The 13,000-nt window shown below is 48.6% G+C and overlaps 1 protein-coding gene across 1 annotated transcript in view; it reads left to right on the plus strand.

Annotated features, from left to right (window-relative positions):
- Positions 1 to 476: 476 nt before the first annotated feature.
- LOC140900210 (protein-arginine deiminase type-1) overlaps positions 477 to 13,000 on the plus strand; it is a 39,029-nt gene continuing 26,505 nt past the window's right edge. The window contains exon 1 of the mRNA XM_078849373.1: positions 477 to 565. Within this exon, the coding sequence (XP_078705499.1) occupies positions 477 to 565 (89 nt within the window). The remainder of the gene's footprint in view (positions 566 to 13,000) is intronic.

A 13,000-nucleotide genomic window follows, 5' to 3' on the forward strand; every position in this document is an offset into this window, starting at 1 on the left:
CTGGACACCACCTCCTATAACCCTCCCGTTTGTCTACCCCAAGAGGGGGTTTTAAGAATCAAGTAACCTTATAAAGCCCTTAGCCCGTGTGAAGTGCTCCATATGATCATCCCCAGGAGCAACACACCATGCAAATGCCCATGACTGTCCTATCTTCCACACCTGAGTTTGCCGCGAGCCTGTCTCTACCATGCAGTCAATGCTTGGAAGTGGCAAACTCCAACTGGGGCTTGGATCAACACAGCTCCGGCCCATTCTTCCCTCACCCCCTAATATAAAGCCAAAACAGAAGTAGGTAAAGACCTTGGAGGGGGAAGGGACTGTGCCTCCAGCTAGTCAGTTCAGAAAGGGAAGGGAGGAGGGTGGAACAAATTTTCCATGCCTTGTAATCCAGTCATGCTGGTTTGCCTGTAAAAACAGAAGAGCACAGGAGCACAGCCGCACACTTCACACACGTTTATGGTCCAAGGCCAACCATGACGCAGCGGAGAGTCCGGGTGTCCACCGAGAGTCCCAGCTACACCATCTGTGTGGTGGGCACAGAGGTCTCTATAGACATCTATGGGTAAGACATTCATTTTTAATACTGGGAGATTTGCCGATCTTTGTCACTTTCTCTAATCCGTTTCGACTGTCCGAGGCCATAGGGTGGGGAGCAGCCTCTAGTATTTCATGTTTATTTTACAGATGAGCGCCAATGAAAAACTTGGATCTAAACTCCCTCGCTGAAATTTGGATCCCGTCTCTGGCCCTCCATCCCAACTTCCTATGAAGCTTTAGCATAATGAGAGATCTGGGGTGAAATGCTCCCATTTTCAAAAGGGAATCAAACACTTACTGAAACTCAAGGGAAATGACTAGGTCACTTTTGAAAATGGGACTTAGACACTTTTGGAAATTTTCCCTTGGTCTCCTTGCGTCCATTCCACTGCTGGAAGGAGACCACGGCCTTGCATCACCGTGTCCCCTAAATGGCTACGTGAGGTATTACAACAGTTCTGAAATGCATAGATTCAAACACAGACAGCTGCAGATACTAAAGCCAGTGCACACCCCTGCTAAATGGATGCTATTTTTGGCCATCAGAGTGCTAGGCAGCAACCTTGCTGGGTGAGTAACTTGTAAAGAATTAAACTGGATGAAAGAATAAATATGCATTCTTCTAAGCGCATAAAAACACATGAATATGCCAGAGAAAGTTTTAAGGGGTAACCTAAGGAAAAGAAGATTTTTCCTGTGCAAAGACCAAGAGTTACTTTATTTGTACAGAAGTGAGGCTGTATTTGCTAATGCTGTTCCATTGTTATGATTTAATGACATTTGAACGGATATAGCGCCTATAGGCAAACCACGCTGGGAACCTATTTTTCTAGATGTTGTTCTACGCATGATTATTAAAAGCATTTCTATGACTGGAGCCCCCGGCTGGGACCAGGACCCCACCGCGCTAGGCGCCGTACAACCACAGAATGAAAGTCGTTGCTGTCTAGGTAACACAATGGTCGTCATTTAAAGGTCAACATTGTCCTGTTGTTGCCTTATTGCTACACAAGAGCAATGGTGGTGCAGGAGCCCAGGTTGTGGGGGTGAGAATTTGACTGCAGGTGCTGCAGGGTTGGAGGTAAGCGTGGAAGTTAAGGGTTAACGATAGTTTTTGGCTATGAAGATTGAGCATGGGTGGGGCACCAGGCCCTGGCTGGCTGGGAGCTTCCACCCTCACTAGCAGCCCTACTCTGCCTTTCACAATCACGGCACTGTTCGGTCCTGCTGCCTGACAGACGCTGCGGCCCAGATCCATTGTAATCAGCAGGGGTTAGGCACCTTGCTGTGTTGGAGGATTTAGGCCTAAGTCAATAGACGACTTCCTTCTCCCCCAGACACGTACAATAAAACCAGGAGAACACACGCACGTCTGGCGCCAAGCCTCGATTCCTCTCTTCCATCTCCAGCCACGTCCTCAGACTTCGGGACGGAATTAAAAAAATAATAATAGAACAACTCGGACCCATCCAGGGGTGGACGTGGTTCCCCGTGTAACCAGGGAGTCACCCTCCTCCTTCCTTTCCCCATTCCCTTGAGTCATTGTCATGGTTACTACCTAATGTAAACCAATCAGGATGATTTACATTGAGAACATATGACTAAGGGAACATGAGCAACGTACTGGTCTGAGAATCACCTCTTCAAGCAGGGGTGGGCAAACTTTTTGGCCTGAAGGCTACAGCTGCATATGGAATGTATGGCGGGCCATGAATGTTCATGAAATTGGGGGTTGGGGTGCAGGAGCGGGTGAGGGCTCTGGCTGAGGGTGTGGGCTCTGGGGTGGGGCCAGGGATGAGGGGTTTGGGTGCAGGAGGGGGCTGGGGGCTGGGGGTGGAGCAGCAGGGTTTGGAGTATGGGAGGGAGTTCCAGGCTGAGGCAGAGGGTTGGGGTGTGGGAGGGGGTCTGGGCTCTGGGTTGGGGGTGCGGGTTCCAGGGTGGGGCCACAAATGAAGAGTTCAGGTTGCAGGAGGGGGCTCCGGACTGGGGCAGGGGGTTGGGGTGCGGGCTCCAGCTAGGGGTGCGGGCTCTGGGGTGGGGCTGGGGATTAGGGTTGCAGGAGGGTGCTCTGGGCTGGGACCGAGGGGTTTGGAGGACAGGAGGGGGATCAGGGATGGGGCAAGGGGTTGGGGAGTGGGAGGAAGTCAGGGGTGCAGGCTTAGGGTGGCACTTACCTCAAGCAGCTCCCGGAAGCAGCAACATATACCCCCTCCAGCTCCTACACGGAGGAGTGGCGCCGGCTAGGCAGCTCTGTGTGCTGCCCCGTCCATAGGTGCCGCCCCTGCAGCTCCCATTGGCCACAGTTCCAGGCCAATCAGAGCTGCAGAGCCAGCGCTTGGGTCAGGGGCAGTGCGCAGAGCCCCATGGCTGCCCCTACGCGTAGGAGCTGGAGAGGGGACATGCCACAGCTTCCAGGAACTGCGTGGAGCCACAGCACGCATGGAGTGAGGCAAATCCCCGACTCTGCTACCCAGCAGGAGCTTGAGGGCCACATTAAAAGGTCTGATGGGCTGGACACAGGCTGTAGTTTGCCTACCCCTGTCTTAAAGGCAAGAACAGGTGAGGCCAACCTGGGTTCTAACCACATCATCCTACTGCTTCATCTCAGCTAGGCTGATTGCTGGAGCCAGGTGACAGATGGGAATTTCCAACCCCATTGGAAATTTGCGAAGTTCACTTAACTCTGTTCTGAATCCAATTAAATCAAACCTAAAGAAAAGGGGGTTTAATGACATGGGTTTAAAGTCACATGTGAGGTGAAAACACCACAACTTCCCTGTGCAGACAAGCCCTGAATTGAAGTGAGCGAAGGAGTCTTGTGGAGGAAGGTGTCAATGATCCCCTTTCGCAGCAGTTATGGAGCTCTGGGTGGATCAAGTCACGTGCTCCAAAAGCAAATTCCCATCGGAGCGGGTGTACTTAAATCCCATGCAGGCCATTTGGATTCAGAATTAAGGAGCCGACTGGAAGTGACCTGGCGAACATTTTCGATGGCCCCGGCTAAGGGGACCAGAAAGCAAGTGTGAAAAAATTGAGATGAGGGGGAGGGTGGAGGGAAATAGGTGCCTGTATAAGACAAAGCCCCAAATAATCAGGACTGTTCCTATAAAACCTGGGACATTGGGTCACCCTAGCCCAGTCCGGGTCCACAAGGAGGGGAGGGTGTACGGAGCCTCTCCCCCCCAGACCTCAAACAGGGCTGCCCAGTTATGGCCCTTGCCCTCCCCGCTAGTGTCTGTGTGGACACAAGCCATGCCAGAAGAGGGAAGAGGCTGTAGGGTCATGTCCCAGCTCCCACTGTACTAGCCTCAGAGAAACAGCCGTCTTAGTCTGTATTCGCAAAAAGAAAAGGAGGACTTGTGGCACCTTAGAGACTAACCAATTTATTTGAGCATAAGCTGTAGCTCACGAAAGCTCATGCTCAAATAAATTGGTTAGTCTCTAAGGTGCCACAAGTCCTCCTTTTCTTTTAGCCTCAGAGAGGAGCACACTCTGTATGTAGCAGCGGCCAGGCTTGCTTTGGGGTGGTGTGAATCCATCCCAGCCCCCGCGCTGGGCCAGAGCCTGGGAGATGCACCCGAGGCCAAGGTATTTCCTCCCTCTTGGAGTGGTCCCCACTTGCAGGAGAAGCATGGTACAGTCTGTGGCTGAGCTGGTGAGCCCCAGTGATGAGTGGGTCAACCTGTCTGTTAAACTGCCTTTCCTGGCCTCCCCTCTCCCTGCGGAACAGCGATTTTGCTTCTATGCAGCATTCTGATTTGTGGGAAATGCTGGGGAGCCTTTGGTTATAAACAAAAATCAAACCAGGCTGGTCCCAGGAACAGGGTCATAGAATCATAGAATATCAAGGTTGGAAGGGACCTCAGGAGGTCATCTAGTCCAACCCCCTGCTCAAAGCAGGACCAATCCCCAATTAAATCATCCCAGCCAGGGCTTTGTCAAGCCTGACCTTAAAAACTTCTAAGGAAGGAGATTCTACCACCTCCCTAGGTAACGCATTCCAGTGTTTCGCCACCCTCCTAGTGAAAAAGTTTTTCCTAATATCCAACCTAAACGTCCCCCACTGCAACTTGAGACCATTACTCCATGTCCTGTCCTCTTCTACCACTGAGAATAGTCTAGAACCATCCTCTCTGGAACCCCCTTTCAGGTAGTTGAAAGCAGCTATGAAATCCTCCCTCATTCTTCTCTTCTACAGACTAAACAATCCCAGTTCCCTCAGCCTCTCCTCATAAGTCATGTGTTCCAGACCCCTAATCATTTTTGTTGTCCTTCGCTGGACTCTCTCCAATTTATCCACATCCTTCTTGTAGTGTGGGGCCCCAAACTGGACACAGTACTCCAGATGAGGCCTCACCAATGTCGAATAGAGGGGGACGATCACGTCCCTCGATCTGCTCGCTATGCCCCTACTTATACATCCCAAAATGCCATTGGCTTTCTTGGCAACAAGGGCACACTGCTGACTCATATCCAGCTTCTCGTCCACTGTCACCCCTAGGTCCTTTTCCACAGAACTGCTGCCTAGCCATTCGGTCCCTAGTCTGTAGCTGTGCATTGGGTTCTTCCGTCCTAAGTGCAGGACCCTGCACTTATCCTTATTGAACCTCACCAGATTTCTTTTGGCCCAATCCTCCAATTTGTCTAGGTCCCTCTGTATCCTATCCCTGCCCTCCAGCGTATCTACCACTCCTCCCAGTTTAGTATCATCTGCAAATTTGCTGAGAGTGCAATCCACACCATCCTCCAGATCATTTATGAAGATACTGAACAAAACCAGCCCCAGGACCGATCCCTGGGGCACTCCACTTGACACCGGCTGCCAACTAGACATGGAGCCATTGATCACTACCCGTTGAGCCCGACAATCTAGCCAGCTTTCTACCCACCTTATAGTGCATTCATCCAGCCCATACTTCCTTAACTTGCTGACAAGAATACTGTGGGAGACCGTGTCAAAAGCTTTGCTAAAGTCAAGAAACAATACATCCACTGCTTTCCCTTCATCCACAGAACCAGTAATCTCATCATAGAAGGCGATTAGATTAGTCAGGCATGACCTTCCCTTGGTGAATCCATGCTGACTGTTCCTGATCACTTTCCTCTCTATTGAATAAAGGGGCAGGCTCTGGGCTGCATCTCCTGAAAGACACAACATAGAAAATGCAGTCCAGGGACAAAGATTTGTGCTGCCTGAATTCAGTGCTGATGTAGGGGTCAAAATGGCCTTTGGCATAAATTAGAGCAGCCCTGGGGCTGCTCTAACTTACAGGAGCCTCTCCATGGCTGCCTAGAGGCTGTGCTGTAGCCTAAAATTCTTGTAGCACTGAGCAATATGAATACAACTCCTCATCCACCCACTCCCAGCCTGGCATCCCCTCTAAGCAAAGGCCTGGAGTGGGGTGGGGGGCTCTAGGTTGCTCATGTGCTTGTGAGGAGGGGCAGGAATTCTTCCCTTGATCCTTGTGCAGCCACCAGAGCAGCAGAGAGGGTCAGGGGCCCGGAATCAGCCACAAAGCATTTAGCTTTAGAGCAAAGATAGTTCTTTTGCACGCACACAAAAAATTGGGTTGGAATCTTTAAATGTGAACCAAGGTCAGAGTTGTGTTCTGTGAGAGCTGATGTCACTCATAGATTCCAAGGCCAGAAAGGACCATCGTGGTCATCTAGTCTGCCTTCCTGGATAACACAGGCCAGACAACTGCCCCAAAATTTTTCCTAGAGCAGATCATTTAGAAAAACATCCAACTTTGATTTTAGAATGGTCAGCGATGGAGACCATGGCTACATTTGCTACTTAGGGGTCAGTGTGATTGCAACATCAGCAACATCAGTGGGTTCTTCAGACTTTCCTTCCAAGTGGCTGTTGTCAGTTAGGTGTGTGCGCGCGCTCTCCGGATACTGTCCCAGCCCTGTGCAGATCGGAGGTTCAGCAGGCCTCGATAGCACTACCCAGAAAGAATGACCAGTGGCACGGTTCAGTGACAAAGGCTCTCGGCCAGGTTTACCATCCCAGCGCCCTGGCTAACACAAGTGCCCTGTGGCAAGGAGCAGCTCAACAGCAGGACTTTCTGCTGTCCCCTTGGCTGCACAAAGGGTTAAGGCGAGGTACCCTCACATTTATAGGTTGAGACAAACAATTTACATACCACCTTACAGGTTTCATGACATCGGTTTGTTTGGTCCCCTTGTCCCTGGCTCCACGTGTCTGGGGCAAAACATCCCTATTCATCACTTCTGTCAAACCCTCTTATCTGGTGCTAGGTCAGGAGGTCCCTGGGCTAATCACACACATATCTAGTATCTCTTGCTTCTCAGGAGTGCCTGTGTTTTACGAACAGTAGCAATACTTTTGCCAAGGTCATGTATTGGACTGTGAATTTTTGAGCATCCATTTGAACACATGGCCTCACTTTGGTGCAGAGCCTCTGGTTGAGACCTCAGGTCTTGCACCAGGCCCAGGGCTCCAGGATCTCTCTCTTTCTCTCCCCTACATGGGTCATCTCATCCTACATCTTAATTTGAGGGGAATTTGGTCCAACTCTACTCATACAAATCAACCACGTATCCAAAGATAATCGAGTTTTCCCCCAACTCCTCCAAAAAATTATGAAACGATTTGTTAGTTTCAGTAAATCATCTGCCCCCAAACTTATAAGGCAGGGGTCGCCAACCTGAGCCTGAGAAGGAGCTAGAATTTACCAATGTACATGGCCAAAAAGCCTCAGCAGCCCCCACATCAGCTCCCCCTGCTCCCAGCTCCTCCCACCCACTGGCAGCCCCACGATCAGCGCCTCCCCCTCCCTCCCCACACGGATCAGCTGTTTCGTGGTGTGCAGGATGCTGGGGTGGGGGCGGGGGGGGGAGCGAGGGCATGGCAGGCTCAGGGGAGGGGGCGGGAAGGGGTGGAGTGGGGGCAGGGCCCGTGGCAAAGCCAGGGGTTGAGCAGCGAGGACCCCCCGGCACATTGGAAAGTTGGCACCTGTCGCTCCAGCCCCGGAGTCGGTGCCTGGACAAGGAGCCGCATGTTAACTCCTGAAGAGCCGCACGTGGGTCCGGAGCCCCAGGATGGCCACCCCTGCTATAAGGATACAGCTCTGAGCACATAACATGCCAGATCCTCATGACTGTAAAGGAGCTACAATCATTTACATCAGCTGACGGAATGGCACAAAATGTAGAGCTAGCAGAAAAACGGAAAAGCTGTCCTGAACAATTTGGTATGGTCTACGTTGTTTCTGTGTTGCAGGCTCCAAAATGGAACTATTTTCCCTTTTTTTCCCCCCCCCTCCCTCCAAAAAAATCGTGAAACTTTTTCAAAATGTTTAGATGTTATTAAATGTCTCTCCCAGGCCCTCCCTTCTTCATTGGTGCTGTTGAATGCAATTAAATGAATGACATTCCAGATTCTTTCTTCCATTTGTTCATCCCTCCCCCCACCGCTTTCCATTGGCTACTCTGTAACTTTTCACACTTTCTCTAACCTTGTGAAAGGAATAAAAGGATAAAAAGGAAGGGGGGAGGGTTAAAAAATCAAAATCAGGCAATTTAAAATTTTGAGTTTTGACAAAAATCTAGAACATTTGTGAAATTTTGTTTAATGTTTTTGGTCTGGGGAAAGGGCCGTATTTTGCTGAAAAATTGCTTCAAACCAAAATTTCAACCAGCTTGAATAAGATGTAATAGGATGCAACCCCACTTTCCCATCCTCTTTCCCCCCAGGGGGCTTTCCCCTCCCTCACTCTGGGTCCCCGCTTCCATGCCTGCCCATCCACCCAATTCGCCCTATAGGTGGAGTTTGGGGGGACATGGGAGGGCATTGCCTCCCCAAACTGCAAGCCTCAGACAGGCAGCCTGAGTGTGCAATGTAAGAGTTCTGCAGAGGAGACAAGAGACTTGTCAGGAGCTGCTCCCAGTTTATGCCCTTGAGGCAGGGAGTCAGAATTTTGTTTATAAATAGAGTGATTAACTGGTGATTAAGATAAGAAAGGGCTGTGAGGGTGTTTCCTAAAGTTAAATGAGCTGTTCCAAGCTTGGTGAACTGCAAAAAGTAAGTAGCTTACAATTGTTGTATTCAAGAGGTAATAACGAAAGCTACCTTTCTTTGAGATGATAACTGATTGTTTAGACAAAGGAAATGCAGCAGATCTAATCTCCCTGGATTTCAGTAAGGCATCTGATACCATTCCACATGATTCAGAGTAGCAGCCCTGTTAGTCTGTATCTGCAAAAAGAAAAGGAGGACTTGTGGCACCTTAGAGACTAACCAATTTATTCGAGCATAAGCTTTTGTGAGCTACAGCTCACTTCATCGGATGCATGGGAAATTATTAATTAAATTGGAGAAGATGGGAATTAATATGAGAATTGAAAGGTGGATAAGGACTGGTTAAAGGGGAGATTACAACAGGTCATACTGAAAGGTGAACTGTTAGGCTGGAGGAAACTTACTAGTGGAGTTCCTCAGGGATCGGTCTTGGGACCAACCTTATCTAACAGTTTATTCCTTGGCACAAAAAGTAGGCGTGTGCTAATAAAATTTGCAGATGACACAAAGTTTGGAGATATTGCCAATGCCAAGGAGGACTGGAATATCATACAAGAAGATCTGGATGACCTTGAAACTGGAGTAACAGAAATGGGATGATATTTAATAGTGTAAAGTGCAAGGTCCTGCATTTAGGGACTAACAATAAGAATGTTTGCTATAAACTGGGGACTTATCAGTTGGAAGTGACAGTGGAGGAGAAAGAGGTGGGTGTATTGGTTGATCAAAGGCTAGCTATGAGCCATCAACGTAATGTGGCTGTGAAAAAAAGCTAACACAGTCCTAGGATGTATCAGGTGAGGTATTTCGAGTAGAGACAGGGACGTGTTAGTACCATTATACAAGGCACTGGTGAGACCTCATCGGGAATACTGTGTGCAGTTCTGGTCTCCCATGTTTAAGAAAGATAAATTCAAACTGGAACAGGTGCAGAGAAGGGCTACGAGGATGATCTGGGGAATGGAAAACCTACTTTATGAGAGGAGACTCAAAGAGCTTGGCTTGTTTAGTCTAACCCATAGAAGGCTGAGGGGAGATCTGATTGCTCTGTATAAATACATCAGAAGGATAAATACCAGGGAGGGAGAGAAGTTAAAATTAAGCACCAATGTGGACCTCAGAACAGATGGATATAAACTGGCCATCAACAAGTTTAGGCAAGTTGAAATTAGGCAAAGGTTTCTAACCATCAGAGGAGCGAAGTTCTGGAACAGCCTCCCAAGGGGAGCAGTGGGGGCAAAAAACCTAACTGGCTTCAAGACTGAGCTTGATAAGTTGATGGAGGGGATGGTATGACAGGACCACCTACAATGGTGTGTGGCCCATCGGCGACTGCCTGTCGCAAAAATCCCCAACGGCTGGAGACAAGACACTAGATGAGGAGGCTGAGAGTTACTTGGGAAAGAAGAACGCTGGTCAGAGAAATAACCCACTCCCTTCCTTCCCTGATGAACCAGGGGATGCACCCCACCCATGTACTTATTCACTCCACCAATACTGACTTGGACTCTAAATACATTCTATGGGTGGCACACCCAAGATCACTTATCCATTGATGTTTTAAAAATTCCCACACCCCAATCTGGGTCTATGCTGGTTATGTGCTATGTATGTATGTATGTTGTGAACTTTGTAACTGATACTTGTAATCCCTCATAACCCAAGCCTGACCCCAGATGTACAGTACCTTCCCTCTTAACTTGTGTAAATTTGACTTTAAACATTAACTTTAATCAAATTTTTAAATCTGCCTGGTGGGTCTCGCCCACATGCTCAGGGTCTAACTGATCATCATATTTGGGGTCAGGAAGGAATTTCCCCCTGGATCAGATTGGCAGAGACCCTGGAGGGTTTTCACCTTCTTCTGCAGCATGGGGCACGGGTCACTTGCGGGTTTACACTAGTGTAAATGGTAGCGTCTCTGTAACTTGAAGTCTTTAAACCATGATTTGAGGACTCCAGTAACTCAGCCAGAGCTTAGGGGTCTATCACAGGAGGAGAGGGTGAGGTTCTGTGGCCTGCAGCATGCAGGAGGTCACATTAGATGATCATGATGGTCCTTCTGGCTTTAATAAGAGTATCTGAGTACGAATAGACATTACAATTTTAAACTAACCAGTGTCCCTTAAGTGACTTGCCACAAGATGTCAGAACATGTCAGTATTAGAGCTGAGTGGCTCTAATATATATTTAATTTTCTTTCTTGATATAGGAATTAGATACAGTGCTCCTGTCAGATATTTCTAAGTTATTATCTTCAAAAAACACTGGAGTTTTCAGTTGCCTGACTAGCCCCTGGAATCACAGTTAAAGTTGCCTCCCCCCCGAATCTGAAATGGCGCCCCTATTGTCAGGCATGGAATTTCTTCACCCCCGACCCCCACGCACAGCCCTGTTGGCCTGATTGGAGCCCCCACCCCCAAATATAGAAGTGAAACTACACCTATGCCCCTCTGGGTTCCTGCTTTTTTCAATCATCATTACTTCCCCAACCCCTCATTCCTTTGCAAGTCCCTGCTCCCCCTTGCCAAGTCCACTCCTCCAGTCCCAGCCTCCCTATTCCTTTCCCTTGGTTTGCCCCCGATCAGGTCCCCACTTCTCCCACTACAAACCCTCCCTATAAGGCTCTCTTATGTCTTAAGTCCAGGCTACAGACAATGTCACCGTGCAGCAAATGAAGGTGCTGCCTCTGATATTAATAGGCAGCAGTAGGGGGCTGCAGAAAGATTTCTCTGCCGGCTGCACAAGGCAGCCCAGAGGCCCCGATTTCCTGTGACTTAGTGGTCCCATTTAAATTAAAATCAGTAGTCGTGTGCCCATGTCCCCTGAAACGTGAGGGGTTGATGGGACGTGGCACCCCAAAGTTAGCACATTACAGACAAACACCATTGAGTTGAACATTAGACTCCACTTTGCTCAGCCAATGAAAGATTATGAGACGCTCAGATACGGCAATGACAGGGACCACATAAGTACCACGCCTGGAAGTAACTCACTCAAAGTCTATGGCTGTTTTCTTTATGCCGATAAACCCACGTGCACTTTGCCAGTCTTCCAAAAGTGGCCCCAGAAGCCATGTACTAGTTCTGGCGGCATGCGATAAATCTGACATTAACACTTCAGCAGTACCCACCAGAAGGCAAGAAGCTATTACACAGGTTTATAGGTAGATTTAAAATTCTGGAGGTGGGTGAATGACGATAGATTAATCTCTTTCTTTACAAGTTGCTTCAGGCACTGACATACTCATGCAAAGGGAAACAGGGAATAAATCCCTGAAATATTTTTCTTATGGTTAATGTTTACAACTTCATCCCTTTTCTTTGGGAAAAGAAAGGAGGGATGCAAGTCACATGCAAGACAAAAATGCCTCCCCACAGCACATTTAGGTGTTAATAGGTTAATTAATGTTCACGGGGTGCTTTGAAAGCGTGACATGCCATATATGCTGCATGCAAAGAATAATTATTGCTTGCAGATGGACTGGATTTTGCATTGAAATGCCACCTTTTATCTGAGAATCTCAATCATTAATTTTTAGCCTCATAAAAATCCCATTTAGTCAGGATTAGAGCTGGGCAAAATTTTTCAGACAACTTCTTTTCCACACAAAAAATAAATGCAGATTTGGCAACATCAAAATGTTTCGTGAATGAATTTGCGCCAATTTCACTGATGACCCACAGCATCTATGGGAGTTTCCTGAGTCTATGGGGATCTTTAGTTAGTGCTTTTATGCGTATACATAAACAGTGAGAGGGACAACTCTGAGGGACCTGGGGATTACAGTGGACGAGAAGCTGGATATGAGTCAGCAGTCTGCCCTTGTTGCTAAGAAGACCAACGGCATATTGGGCTGCATTAGTAGGAGCATTGCCAGCAGATCAAGAGAAGTGATTATTCTCCTCTATTCGGCACTGGTGAGGCCGTACCTGGAGTATTGTGTCCAGTTTTGGGCCCCCCACTACAGAAAGGATGTGGACAAACTGGAGAGAGTCCAGCAGAGGGCAATGAAAATGATTAGCGGGCTGGGGCACATGACTTACGAGCAGAGGCTGAGGGAACTAGAGTTATTTAGTCTGCAGAAGAGAAGAATGAGGGGGGATTTGATAGCCGCCTTCAACTACCGGAAGGGGGGTTCCAAAGAGGATGGAGCTCGGCTGTTCTCAGTGTTGGCAGATGACAGAACAAGGAGCAGTGGTCTCAAGTTGCAGTGGGGGAGGTCTAGGTTGGATATTAGGAAACACTATCTCACTAGAAGGATGGTGAAGCACTGGAATGGGTTCCCTAGGGAGGTGATGGAATCTCCATCCTTTAAGGTTTTTAAGGCCTGGCTTGACAAAGCCCTGGCTGGGATGATTTAGTTGGGGATTGGTCCTGCTTTGAGTAGGGGGTTGGACTAGGTGATCTCCT

The sequence above is a fragment of the Lepidochelys kempii genome, chromosome 18 (genome assembly GCF_965140285.1).
Source record: "Lepidochelys kempii isolate rLepKem1 chromosome 18, rLepKem1.hap1, whole genome shotgun sequence".
NCBI lineage: Eukaryota > Metazoa > Chordata > Testudines > Cheloniidae > Lepidochelys > Lepidochelys kempii.